Source organism: Chelonoidis abingdonii, chromosome 4 (assembly GCF_003597395.2).
Source record: "Chelonoidis abingdonii isolate Lonesome George chromosome 4, CheloAbing_2.0, whole genome shotgun sequence".
Lineage (NCBI taxonomy): Eukaryota > Metazoa > Chordata > Testudines > Testudinidae > Chelonoidis > Chelonoidis abingdonii.
Genome location: NC_133772.1, coordinates 94,940,633 through 94,955,536, shown reverse-complemented (window position 1 = coordinate 94,955,536; position 14,904 = coordinate 94,940,633). Strand labels below are relative to the sequence as shown.

Genomic DNA, 14,904 nt, shown 5'->3' with positions numbered 1-14,904 from the left:
ACACATTAAAGAGCATTGTGTGATCTACAGATTGTTCAAGAAATGGGAATAGCTCAGTGGTCTGAGCATTAGCCTACTAAACCCAGGGTTGCGAGTTCAATCCTTGAGGGGGCCACTTAGGGATCTGGGGCAAAATCCGTACTTGGTTCTGCTAGTGAATGCAGGGGGCTGGATTCAATGACCCTTTGGGGTCGCTTCCAGTTCTAGGAGATAGGTATATCTCCATTAATTTTAAATGGACTCAAGGACCTTTTGACTCAGGACCTTTTGTCTAAAGCAGCAACTGCTCAAATAGGCCATGGAGCCTGCTTCAGTACTACGACCTTTGTCAGGTCGGAGATCACCTCTGGGGTTCCAAGTGTGCTGCCGCTTTGTGATCCAAAGAAAGTACCTCTCCAAAGAAATAGAGGTGCTGTTCCTGGTTGACCTTGCCAAGAAAAAGGTTGCATAAGATCATCTGAGACTGCTTGAGGTCCCACAGGGACTCTTCTGTCTCCCCAGGAAAAGCACGGACTGGTTTGGAGTTGGTGCCAGCCCATGGGATGGTGCAGGTACCTCTAACCCTTCCCTGGTACCAAGTAGGGATGTTAGAAATCCTGCACCATTGATTCTGATTTCAGCCTCTGGACATCTGCTGAGTCCAGTACCAACAATGCTGGTATTGACTGTTTCTGTGTCAGTAGCATACCAGGCAGCTACAGACCTCCTCCGCCTTTCAGTCCTGACCTCTCCTTTGGTCCAGGACTGTGCCAGGATTGCATCAGTTACAACCCTGTTGACTGACTGAGCTGCTGAACCTTGAGTCTGTTGGCACTGCACCCCAATGTTCCCCTTCCAGAGGCTGTAAAAGCAGGGCCAGTACTGGGATTGGTATTGGGAAGCTCAGCACTGCTGCAGTCGATACAGCAAACATTACCATGGCAGCTTTCACCGCCCTTAATATTGGCACCATAAGACATTTCAGTACTGCTGCTGACTTTGGGGTTGACACTGCTTCCGGAACCAACATGCTCGGTACTGCTTCCATTGGCAACGCCACTTCCTGCTTCATTCTGGGCAATGAACTAGTCAGACTGTTGACTCATTCCATCTGGTCTCACTCTGCCCTTATCCCCAGGTTCCCATCTCCTTGGTGTCTGAGTTCAGGTTGTCATCCTCCCTCTCTACATTGCCTGATCAGCATCACGGGCTGTCGATGGACTGTTATGGGTACTGGGATTGGCATATGTCTTATGGTTGGGACAGAGGCCCCTGCCTGGTGCCTTCTGGCCACCAATGCTTTATCTATGCCAGTGGCCTCCATGGAATCTGTGGGATGCTCCTTAGTCACAGAGGTCCTGCTAGTCATCACGCTAAAAGGCAAGATCGCCAACCAGGTCTGTCGTGGTGACCATGAATCCACCACAGACCCATGCACTGACAGTCATTCTCCCAGTGGAGCCTCCAAACTCATCTCATCTGAGTCCATCAACCCTGGGCTTTAGCCCTGTTAACGCCCTTGTCTTCATCTCTGGATGATTCCATGCTGCCTGGTTCATCTCTCCCTTTAATACTGGAGGATTTTAACTCATACCAAAGCCTTTTGTGGCATACAGCTGCTTCCCTCAGTACCCAAGCAGAGTTCTTGCAAGAGAACACCCACAAATGAGTGAGTATCCTGCAACTATCTTCCCCTGGGAGAGTCACTCTCCCTATCAATGCACTCCTTGAACCACCTAAGGCCTTCTGAAGCACGCTAGCTTCGGTGCCACCTGTGGCTAAGTGCATGGAAAAATGCTATTTCTTTCCTATGCAGGAATTTGAAGGGTTTTACTCCCACCCAGCCCCAAATTCCATAGTTGTAACTGCAGTGAATAGTAGAGCCCAGCAGGACAGGTTTAAGTCCACCCCCCAAGGATAGGGTCTCTAAACCATGCACCTCATGGACAGGAAGATTTACACCTCCTCTTCCTTACAGATATGAATTGGTAACCAACAAGACTTTCTGTCCAAGTACAATTTTGTTAACTGGTCAGATGTGTCAGAGTTCACAGACCAGCTGCATGAAGTCTTGGAAGAGGAATTTTGGGCATTTGTTACTCAGGACAGCTTGGTGGTTAAGATATCCTTGTAGTCTGCGCTAGACATTGCAGGCATCTCGGCCAGGGTGATGGCCTCTGCAATCAAATGAGGAAGGCTTCCTGGCTGCAAAATTTGGGAATTACCCCTGATGTCCAGTAAGTTATTGAGGATTTGTCATTCAGTGGCCAAGCACTGTTCTTGGAAAAGACTTGACAAGATGCTACACTCCTTCAGGGACTCCAGGGGTTGTCCTGTGGTCCTTGGACGTGTACGCCCTGGCCGTGCAAAGGCTCCACTACAGCATTCAGCAGTAGCAACAGCAGCAGCAAGAGTATCATCTGCAGCATACATTTTGCCAGCCATTCTCTTCTCCGAGACAGCAGAACTAACCCAGAAAGGGATATAGATCTCACTGGAAGAAGCAGTCTGGCTCAGGGTTTGGCCAATCCATATGCTTTCCCCACCATACTCGAAGTGCCCATTGATCCAAAGCATTGTTCCTGTCATTGCTTTGGGCTCAATCACTACTAACAGCTGGGTCCTAAGCACCATCAGATTGGCTTATGCCATCCAGTTCCTCTCCAAACCTCCGCACCCTCTCTCCATGTCCCTCTTCGGGACCACTCTCATGAAATACTGCTCCTTGAGCCAGTCTGTTCTCTACTGGCTTTGGGAGCCGTGAAGGAGGAGTTTACACTGGGAACGCTGTGGTCACAACTTCTGTTCCCAGTTCTTTCTGATACTGAAATCAAAGAGAGGAGTAAGATCCATTCTTTACTCTCCTGGCCTCAACAAATGTATCGGGTACATGAGGTTCTGAATGGTCACTCTATTGAGTATTCTCCCTGTATTATCCCAGAATGACTGGATTGCTGCTCTGGACCTTCAGGACACCTTCTTCCAATTGGTGATTTTGCTGAGCCACAGAAAATTCCTTCTTTTCATCATGGCAGAGCATCACTTTTACTACACTATGCTTCCATTTAGCCTCTGTTCTTCCCCCTGATTTTTATGAAATGCATGCTCATTATGACTGCATATCTCAGGAAGAAGGGAATTCACATATTCCTGTATCTGGATGACTGGCTACTGAGGGGCAGATCTAGAGGGGAAGTTCTTGCTCATGTTAGCACCATGCTTGCTCAACTGTCTTGGTCGCATCCTAAACTCTGGGAAGTCAATCTTGGCTCCCACTCAGAAAAACAAGTTCAGCGGGGCCCTGTTAGATTCCACTACATCAAAAGCATTTCTGCTGACCCATTGTTTTCAGAGAATTCACCACCTTTGCCTCAGTCTGTGCTCTCAGCCTTCCATGACAGTTTGGGCATGTCTGAGGCTCTTGGGCCACTTGTGCACAGGGAGTCCAGTTTGCAAGGTTGCACCTTCACCCTCTTCCAGTGTGGTTCAGGATGATTTACCGTCTCACTCTTCACCTTCTAGATCAGAGGTCGGCAACCTATGGCACGCGAGCCAATTATTAATGGCACACTGGGGCCTGCCTGGACTCAGGCATGCCATTAAAAATCCTGCCGACGCAGCAAGCCACAGGGTCTGCACTCCCGGGCTGGAGCGCTGGGCCGAGTGCAGCAAGCCGCCAGCCCCTCCCCCTGGAGATCTGCTGCCGCGCGAGCAGTGCTCTGGGGGCTAGGGCTGTGCACTCCTGCGGGGCAATATTTGGCTCCATGGGGAGGGAAAGATGCTCTCCACTCATCCGGAGCCCTGCTGCCCTGCGCGCAGCGCTCTGAGGGGCGGGGCGGAGCAGGGCTGCTTGCAGGGCTCTGGATGAGCAGGGATCCTCATGGTAAGGGGTACGGGGCTGGGTGGGGCAGTCAGTGAGGGAGCAGGGGGGTTGATGCGGGGGGTGGTAATCCGAGGGGACAGGATTGGGGGCGAGGGGGTCTCCTGAGGGGGCAACGTCATCGCGGGATTGGGGGTTGGATGGAAGCATGGCGTCCTGGGTCTGTTAGGGGACAGGGTGTGGATAGAGGTCAGGGCAGTCAGGGGACAGGGAGCAAGGAGGGTCCTGGGGGGCAGTTAGGGTGGGGGGTCTCTGGAGGGGGTGGTCAGGGGACAAGGAGCTGAGGGGGTTTGATGAGTTGGGAGTTCTGGGGGGGAGATGTCAGGAAGGAGAGGTGTGGAGAGGGGTTGGGGCAGGCAGGGAGCAGGGGGGCGTTGTATGGATCCAGAGTTCTGGGGGTCCTGTCATGGGGTGGGGAGCGGTTAGATAGGCATGGGAATCCAGGGGGTTCTGTCTGGGTGCTGACGTGTGGATAAGGGTTGGGGCAGTCAGGAGACAGATAGAAGGTAAGGTCCTAGGGAGGTAGTCAGGGGACAAGGGGCAGGGAGGCTTAGATAGGGGGTGGGGTCCCAGGAGGGGGTAGTCGGGACAAGGAGTGGGGGAGTTGGAGAACCCCAGACCAGCATCGGGCTAGGCGGGCCAGCGGTGTAAGATCAACATTTTAATTTTATTTTAAATGAAGCTTCTTAAACATTTTGAAAATCTTGTTTATTTTACAATACAACACTAGTTTAGTCATATAATATATAGACTTGTAGAGAGAAACCTTCTAAAAACCATTAAAATGTATTACCGGCACGCAAAACCTTAAATTAGAGTGAATAAATGAAGACTCGGCACACCACTTCTGAAAGGTTGCCGACCCCTGTTCTAGGTAGACTGATTCATATTCCTTCACTGGTCCTGGATTACTTGTAGTGGTGGAAGTATCCAGAGAATGTTTGCCAAGGTATTCCCTTTGTCCAGCTCTCACCAAACAGATCGTTTGTTACTGACACTTCCCTGATTGCTTGGGGGGTGCACCAGGAGGCCACTGAAAGTACACAGGACTGTGGTTGGAGCAGAGGCTTCAGGCCATCTACACTGCATGTTATGCTTTTTGGGACCATATCATTGATTCAGTGGTTCACATACTTATAAAGAATACCACTGTGATGTACTATGTGAACAAACAAGAAGGAGCACGTTATTCACTTGCCCGGGGTTCAGAATCATCTCAGGGGTCATCTTGGCAGATATTTTTCCTTAAGTCATGAGTGCTCCCTGAAGACAAGTGTCCTCTGGATCATCTTCACAACTTAGGGCATCCCAATGATTAACCTGTTTGCTACAGAAGCCAACAGGAAATGTCATCTGTTCTGCTCTTGCGGGGGCCTCAATCCAGGCTCCCTATCCAACACTTTCCACTTCAACTGACAGTTGGCTCTCCTGTACTTCCCCTTTCCCTCAATCCCAATTTTTTTGCCACTCTGCCTTGCCCATGAAGGGCAGAGGACCAGCATCAAGGCACTGCAGCAAAGGCTCAGGGTGGATTAATCCTCCAAAGGGTTAACTGACCCAAGGAGGAAAAGGAGGGATGCCAAGGAGGAAGAACACTGCTCCCCAGTGTGAAAAAGCTGGGCAGAAAAGATAAAATAGGGAAGGGCAGGAGCAAAAGAAACTGCCTTTGTTTGCTGCTGTGGAGGCAGAGTGTCTGGGAGTAAACGAGAGCAGACGGGGCAGGGATAGAACATGTGATGCCAAAATGACGATCTACCTCCATGAGCTGCAGATGGAGGAGAACAATCCTGATGTCCAGAATTGTGGGATACACTGGGCTGTAGAAGGGTTAAGACCTCCTATAGGACAAGAAGTCAGGAGGAACTGGATTCTTGAAAGAAGTTGAAATCATCTCACATCCTGAAAAAGGTCCAGCTGAGGATCCAAAGTCCATTGGTACCAAGACATCGGTACTGGGAAAAGTGGAAGTCTCGAATTGTGTTCAGACCGTTGGTGTGGAGCTCATAGGTTATGAGCTATGATATACTCAGTAAAAACAATGAAGAGTCCTTGTGGCACTATAGAGACTAACAAATTTATTTGGGCATAAGCTTTCATGGGCTAAAACCCACTTCATCAGATACATGGAGTGGAACATACAGTAGGGACGTATAAATACTCAGCGTACGAAAAGATGGGAGTTGCCTTATCAAGTGGGGGTTCAGTGCTAACGAGCCAATTCAATTTAAGTTGGAAGTAGGCTATTCTCAACAGTTGACAAGAAGGAGTGGAAATCACTTTTGTAGTGTTAATGAGACCAGTGTAAACACGGTGGGCCATTTCAAACAATTGACAGGTGTAAGTATTTAGCAAGGGGAAATTAGTTTTTGTAAAAACAACAAGGAGTACTTGTGGCAGCTGAGAGACTAACAAATAGATTTAGTTTTTGTAGTGACCCATCCACTCCCAGTCTTTATTCAGACCTAATTTGATGGTCTCCAGTTTGCAAATTAATTCCAGTTCTGCAGTTTCTCATTTGATTCTGTTTTTGAAGTTTTTTTGTTGAAGAATTGCCACTTTTAAGTCTGTTATTGAGTGACCAGGGAGACTGAAGTGTTCTCCTACTGGTTTTTGAGTGTTATAATTTCTGATGTCAGGTTTGTATCCATTTGTTCTTTTGCATAGAGATTGTCCAGTTTGGCTGATGTAAATGGCAGAGGGGCATTGCTGGCACATGATGTCATATATCACATTGGTAGATGTGCAGGTGAATGAGCCCCTGATGGTATGGCTGATGTGATTATGTCCTATGATGATGTCCCTTGAATAGATATGCGGACATAGCTGGCACCGGGGTTTGTTGCAGGGTTTGGTTCCTGGGTTAGTGTTTTTGTTGTGTGGTGTGTAGTTGCTGGTGAGTATTTGCTTCAGGTTGGGGGGCTGTCTGTAAGGAAGGACTGGCTTGTCTCCCAAAGGCTGTGAGAGTGATGGATCGTCCTTCAGGATAGGTTGTAGATTCTTGATGCGCTGGAGAGGTTTTATTTGGGGACTGGAGATGATGGCTAGTGGCATTCTGTAACTTTCTTTGCTGTGCCTGTCTTGTAGTAGGTGACTACTGGGTACCCTTCTTGCTCTGTCAGTCTGTTTTTTCACTTCATCAGGTGGGCATTGTAGTTTTAAGAATGTTTGATAGAGATCCTGTAGGTATTTGTCTCTATCTGGGTGATTGGAGCAAATGCAGTTGTATCTTAGAGCTTGGTCTGGATGAAAGATGGAGGCATGTAGGTAAGTATAGCGGTCGGTAGGTTTCCCATATAGGGTGATGTTTATGTGACCATCGCTTATTTATACTGTATTGTCTAGGAAGTGGCTCTCTTGTGTGCCAGGCTGAGGTTGATGGTGGGGTGGAAATTGTTGAAATCCTGGTGGAATTCCTCAAGGGCCTCTTTTCGATGGATCCAGATGATAAAGATGTCATCAATGTAGCACAAGCAGAGTACGGGCATTAGGGGACAAGACCTGAGGCAGTGTTGTTCTAAGTCAACCATCAAAATGTTGGCATGCTGTGGGGCTACTCAGTTCTGCTTAAAAGAGTGCAGAAGTCTAAGTCTGCTCCTGAGGACCCTTTGGTGCTTAGGAAGCATAGGATTCTGAATTAGACTTGTACCAAGCAGTTGGTGCAGGGTCATGCAGTACCATCTATGGCAACAGATGGTACAGTATGGTTTCAGTCTTTGACCATATCACAACATGGTACAGACAGGAATGGAAGAGCATATGTCTCCCCTTCCTTTCTCTGGTGTGGGTAGAATTTTATTATCCAGAAATCTTTCAGTATCAGAGGAGCATCATTCCCTTGTATTGGAATCTGTTGAAAAAACATCTTCCTCAGAATCTCAGCAAATACCCAGTTCTCTCCCATATATCCCCTGGTGGCTGCCCTTTCAGAATTTTATTCAGATTGGTGATATTCTAAGCATGTTGATGGGACAGATTCTCATCATTATCCTCATAAGACTTGGGGAGGTTCCTTTGGCGTCCCCCTCCTCATACATATGGGGCCCCCAATGGTATTCTTGGAATCCATGGCATCCTTATAGGAGTAGTTTAGGAGAATGCATAAATGTCTTAACAAGAAGACGGAAAGTGTGCAACCTGAATTGCCACAGCAACAATTGACGCAGCAAGAAGATATGATCAACACCTGGGGGAGAAGATCTCATCTTCTTCCCTGATGAGGTTGTTGTGCTCTCTTCCTTCTTATGCTGATTATTTGAAACAGTTTCAAGAGCTGATGCATTGCAGATCCATCTGGAAGTGATTCAGGAATCTCATCTTAAGTTACTAAACTCTCTTCAGATGTCAGGATATGTAGCGCTTCCATTAATGAAGCATTATTGGAATCTGCTAAAGCTGAATGGGACACTCAGCCACCATACCACCTACCTGCAAAAGGCTGACAAGAAATATTATACACCTCTCAAGGACTCAGAGTTTTTTATCTTCACACCATGCTCCTAAATCTTTAGTGGTCAATATTGCTCAAAGAACGAAGCAATATCTCTCTGACACCACAGGATAATGAACAGAAATGGTTAGATTAACTCAGGAGGAAGAGTTATTCTTCAGCTACTTTTCAATTTAGAATAGCAATTTAGCTTAGCTCAGACATGCAGTAGGAGTTTTCATAGAGTAAGGACTGCAGTATTTAGTCTATTTTTACCTTTTCATTCACTAACTATGATTTTACATCTTTCACTGTGTTTCTTTCAGAGGTTAAGAGTGTTGTTCCATACTTCATAACTGATCACGGAAAGACTCATTTATATAATTCTGAATAGCTGTTATAAGGCATCATATGATGGATGGTAGAGTTTGTAAAAGCTTTATCTGTGCAATGAACAAGTCTATTTTTGCTGTGCTGAAATTAGTCTGTGTGTGGTAACAGTACAATATCGTTTTCTGATATTCTATTATAGATACGGGATGATAATAAAAGACAACACCCTTGTCTTGTGGAATTCTCAAAATTACCTGAAACAGAGAAGAATTATAACCTACAAATGTCAACAGAAACCCTAAAGTGAGTTTTAAATATAATATTAAAAAGAAATCAAGTTTTATATTTCTACTGATTCTGCCATTTTAAAACCATAGAATTGTAGGACCGGAAGGAATGTTGGGAGGTCATCTAGTCCAGTCCCCTGCACTCAGGGTGGGATTAAGTACTATCTAGACCATCCCTGACTGATGTTTGTCCAAGTTGTCTAAATGTGTTGTATGTTTCCAAAATGTACAAGTCAGATGGACAATTGAGTCCAAATTCTGTTCAAAATAATTTGTACAATTCCTGTTGACTTCACTGGGAGTTCTGCATGTATATTTAAAGGGCAGAATGAGGTCATTTATTTGCAGAGATATAGAGGAGAAAACAGAGTTAAATTCTGCTGACTTTACTCATGATAAAAGTCCCATGTGAGTCTAACTTGCAGTGGACTACTTGTTGCAGGAGGACAAGCAAGATTTGACCCATGTTTTTTAAAACATTCATTTGTACTTTTTTTTTACTTTCATGCTAACGTCCTTCATTTCATTTTGTAATCCTATTTCTACTTACTTTTGCTAAATTAAAGTCTTCATTTTTCCAAGCCTATAAATCTGGAATTAAATTAGAAGTACATTTGAAGTGTTTCAAATATGAAGAGTTACTAATAACACAAAATAATTTAAGAGAATGCTATTGTCATAAGGGGTTAATAGAACAGGAATACTTCATGTCTCTTTTGCCTGTAAAGGGTTAACGAGTTCAGTGAGCCTGGCTGTCACCTGACCAGAGGACCAATCAGGGGACAAGATACTTTCAAATCTTGAGGGAGGGAAGTTTGTGTGTGTGTGCTGTTAGAATTTGGTTGTTGTTCTCTCTGGGTTCTGAGAGTGACCAGACGTGCAACCAGGTTTCTCTCCAATCTCTCTATACAGTCTCTTATAAGTTTAAAATAGTAAGTGCTAGGTAGTTAAGGCAAGTTAGGCTTATGTTTGTTTTCTTTATTTGCAAATGTGTATTTGGCTGGAAGGAGTTCAAATTTGTATTTTGCTGAAAGGATTTAATTTGTACTTATATACTTAGGCTAGGAGGGTATTCCCAGTGTCTATAGCTGAAAGACCCTGTACCTATTCCATCCTAAATTTACAAAGATAATTTTTGCTGTTTTTTCTTTCTTTAATTAAAAGCTTTTCTTGTTTAAGAATCTGATTGGTTTTTTTTATTCTGGTGTGAGGCCCCAGGGGACAGGGTCTGGATTCACCAGGAAATTGGTGGGGAGAAAGGAGGGAAGGGGGAGAGAGAGGTTAATTTCCCTCTGTGTTAGGATTACTTTCTCTCTCAGGGAGAGTCTGGGAGGGGGGGAGAGAAGGAGGAATTTTCCTCTCTGTTTTTAGATTCAAGGAGTTTGAATCACAGTGATCTTCCAGGGTAACCCAGGGAGGGGAAGCCTGGGAGAGGCAATGGTGGGGGATAGGGTTTACTTTCCTTGTGTTAAGATCCAGAGGGTCTGGGTCTTGGGGATCCCAGGGCAAGGTTTTGGAGGGACCAGAGTGTACCAGGCACTGGAATTCCTGGTTGGTGGCAGCGCTACAGGTTCTAAGCTGGTAATTAAGCTTAGAGGAATTCATGCTGGTATCCCATCTTTTGGACGCTAAGGTTCAGAATGGGGATTTATACCGTGACAGCTATATTTTTCTTTAACACCTGATAGGAGCTGTAACTTCATTATATTTTACAACAACCAACTTTTTATCTTTGTAGAACTCTTTTGGCCCTTGGATGTCATATTGTTCATGCTAATCTAGCAGCTGAGGAAGATCTTAAGAAAGTAAAACTTCCTAAAAAGTATGTATCTTAACAATAATTATCATGCATTGATTATAATTATTAATTATTTGTGTGTTACTTAAACATACAATAGTCTTTGCAATTGTTTTGGTAAACATTATTTTAAGAAATTTATTTTCAGCTGATCATGCTGATTCTAGGTGCTATGAAAGTTTCACATATACGGACTGCCTGGGCACATGAATGCTGACTTGCGACAGCAAATTTTTGTTTCAACACCTGGCCACTGATGATTGCTGACTGCCAATCTTGCTGTATTATGTCACCCTGTGGAGTGGCTGTGAGAAAAATAGTCATGCACTAGTGACTATATTCAACTAGCATACTCTTTTTACCTTGTGATGTTAGCCTTGTGTAACCCCAGAATAGAAAGTTTCTTTTACCATGTAGCAAAATATAGTACATGATACTGTTCTGTACTTAAAAGGGTATACTCCTCTTCCATATAACTGTCTCCATTTTCCATTTACTTTTTCATTTTGGTAAAAGTATTGTACTATATACAAAAATGTACAAAGACAAGACTAATCTAACCTCTATTGATATTTAAATCAACGTATACAACCAGAAAAAATTAAGTTAGGTAAGAAAGACATCTAGATAATACTCAGATTATTATGCAACACTGGGAAAACACAATTCAATATTATACGTTAATTAGGTATTCTCAGCATACTTACCTCTGGTATGGTACTTTGCATTAAAAATAGTAATAAACACTTCAGTATTAAAAAGAGTTGGAGATAACTTTTAGGAAGGTGGGACACAATCCTGCAGACTTGTACACATATGGATTACTTATAGGGATAAATATGTTCAAGATCAGGCCTTTAGTGTTCTAGGCAAGGACAAGTTTCCTTTAAGGCATTTGCCTTTGAAAAGATCTTTTCCAAATGATTGTATGATAGAGTGCTTACCCTGGCAAGCCGCATGCCAAAGGTTGCTGATCCCTGCTGTAGAGGCATGTACAAAGCTACAGAGGTCCCTGGTTTGATCGTGCCCGCCGAGGACTGGGTCTGTCGGCATTACATAAGGTCTTCAAAATCTTTGATATATTTAAACTATATTTAAAACATAATACTCTACAGAAAACTCAGAAGATGTCTTAAAATACTTGGTTTTATTTATTTTACTCAGTTATATATGAAGACATTAAAATATATAATCATTAGATGCTAGTATATTTGAATAGAAAGCATATTAATGGAAATACAATCTATATTCTACAACAGGGGTCAGCAACCTTTCAGAAATGGTGTGCCGAGTCTTCATTTAGTCACTCTAATTTAAGATTTCATGTGCCAATAATACATTTTAATGTTTTTAGAAGGTCTCTTTCTATAAGTTGATAATATATAACTAAACTATTGTTGTAGGGAAAGTAAATAAGGTTTTTAAAATGTTTAAGAAGCTTAATTTAAAATTAAATTAAAATGCAGAGCCCCCCGGACCGATGCCCAGGACTGCTCGTGTGCCGTCTTCAGCACGTGTGCCTTAGGTTGCCTACCTCTGTTCTACAACGTACATGATTTTTTTAAAAAATACCATTCATCTTCAAGTCAAACTTTACAGAAATGTTCAAATTGTAAATATATCTTCTAATGTTTAAAATATAAACATATAAATCTAAATTTCTGCTAAAAAGCACAGTTTATAACATTTTGTTATTTGTTTTATAGCAACTATTTAAGGACACAGGCAAGGATTTGGGTCCCATTGAACTAGGTGCTGTACAAACTGGTGTTAAATTAGAGTGTCTGCCTCACAGAGCTTCCATGTCATCGGTCTTGTCATAACTTAGAATGGATTCCACAAATAAATGGGGAGTGAGGGATGGAGACAGAGGAGAAAATCACACTAAATGCTATATAGAAAATTTAAGAATTCCATCCTTGTGAAAAAAAAAAGTGTTTTTAAAAGTTTGTTTTTAAGTTTGCCAAAATAATTTTCACTCTTACTATTATTTTTATTGTGTTATAGTTACATGATGTCAAATGGGTATAAACCTGCCCCTCTAGATCTTTCTGAAGTGAAATTGTTACCTTCTCAAGAAGTTTTAGTTGATAAACTTGCAGAGAATGCACATAATGTCTGGGCAAAAGACAGAATAAAACAAGGATGGACCTATGGCATTCAGCAGGTAAGAACCACTTTGTCAGTGACATTTGAAAGCTGTAGAACTGATTAGTTTGAGTATAGTTAAATTACTGTTTCTGAATCATTGTTGGATGTTAGATATGAGGAACATATAAACATAGATTGTACCACGCACTACATCTAATATATGAAAAACGTTAATAGGCTTTGATCATGCAGTTGGTCCATAGATTGCATGGACCACCTGCTTGGATCTGATTGTAGGATCAGGGCTTGAGAGAGATTTGTTTTTCTTTTAAACTAGTAACACTATAATTACTCAGTTAATTATAAAATTTCTCAGGGACATATTTCCTTAATTCCCCTCATTCTTGTTTTGTGTGTAGTAACAGTTCCTGACTTTTGTGTTTAAGTATTGTATTTACTAGCTTTTATATTTATAAAAATGCCTTTTATTTATGATGTAACTATGACTTTTATGCTGGGGGTTGGGAAGACCCCTAAGCCTATATTTTATGCAGAAAAGAGAGAGCATAAGTTAATATTGACTGTATCTTATTACATACATGTTGTGTGAAGTTTAAAACACAATTTCCTTTAAATACTTTCTTATGACTTCTTTTTAGGACCTTAAGAACAAACGAAATCCCCGACTGGTGCCATATGCATTATTAGATGAACGTACTAAGAAATCAAATAGAGACAGTCTTCGTGAAGCTGTTCGGACTTTTGCTGGTTATGGATATAATATTGAGCCACCAGACCAAGAACTAGGTATGTCTAGTAAATACTAATTCTTCTTCATGTAGTGTCCCTATGGGTGCTCCACTTCAGGTGTTGCATGGACTTATGACTGGAGATTTTCAGTAACAATGCCTGTTCAGCTTGTGCACACTCTCATGATATTTTTGTGCCCCCACACCGAGAATATATAGAACTGTCTTATGGCCAGAGACTGAGCATCTAGCATGTTTGCTTTCAGATTATAATTTAGCCTCAGTGTTGGTGTAGTTACTTAATCTAGTTAATTTTATGATTTGATAACTTTTTATTTGACTAAGAGGTATTTTTGCTCCCCTCCCCACTTCCCTTGCTTATGCCAGAGGGACTCTCCTTGGGGATTGTCGTTGCTATGGTATACCAAGACACCCAGGCTTCAAGGACTGCCTCTCATACTGGGAGTCCATCCCAGTTAGCAATGGACATTCTCAGTGCCTCCACTGTTTGGGAGACACCCATGTACCTAATAACTATAAGATTTACAAATCTTTTAAAAGCAGATCTAAGAAAAAAAAATGGGAAATCAAATTTAGACTCCTGATGATGGGGCAAGCCCTCAGACCAGCCTAGATCTGGGCTCAGAGGACCCCCTCCATACCACGGCCTTTGAGTGCACTTAGTGCCCTATCCACCTCTGTATCCAGCTCACTAGGATCTTTGTGAGAGAAAGGCAACAAAAAAGGCTCTGTGGAAGAGTTCCAGCTCTACAGCCAGAGAGCCTTCTTCAAAGAAGTCTAAGTCATTTCAGAGACTGACCATTCTGAAGATGTCAGGTCACAGAGGGAGTATCATTGAGGCTCCAAGATTTCTGGTACTGGAAGCTCATCAAAGACTTCCAGTTCTTCCAGGATCGATGGAACCAAGCATACTTCAGTACCAAAAGTGTCCTTGGTGCTGACCAAACATGATCTCTCCAGCACAGATTCTAAGTGCGTTGTGCTAAAGAAATCAGTATCTTATATGGACCTACCCATCACCTACCCAGAAAGGAAATTTCCAAGGAAGAAACAATCTTGTGCCCCATCTCACTGGTTTGATCAGCAGTGGATGCCCCCTCTTCCATCCTATGATCCCCCTCAGTGGGCATATTGGGACCTATGGCTGTTTATTGCCAGTAGTTCTTGAGAGCTTTGAGAGACTCCCACGGGGAGCATAAATAAAAATAATGACCTTTTCTATCCCTTCCTTCTCAGTAGCCTGAGCATCAAGAGGAAACTTTGAGGAGCAAAAGGCCAGAGAGGACAAACAAATATCTAATCATCATGGCCAGATGAGGCTGTAATGCTTGCACCACCTA

General features: G+C 43.2%; 1 protein-coding gene across 1 annotated transcript in view; it reads left to right on the top strand.

The window, feature by feature from the left end:
- Positions 1–14,904, top strand: part of RYR3 (ryanodine receptor 3) — a 663,207-nt gene that overhangs the window by 290,420 nt on the left and 357,883 nt on the right. The window contains 4 exon segments of the mRNA XM_075065483.1: positions 8,818–8,921; positions 10,644–10,727; positions 12,711–12,870; positions 13,454–13,601. Coding sequence (XP_074921584.1) covers positions 8,818–8,921; positions 10,644–10,727; positions 12,711–12,870; positions 13,454–13,601 — 496 coding nt within the window.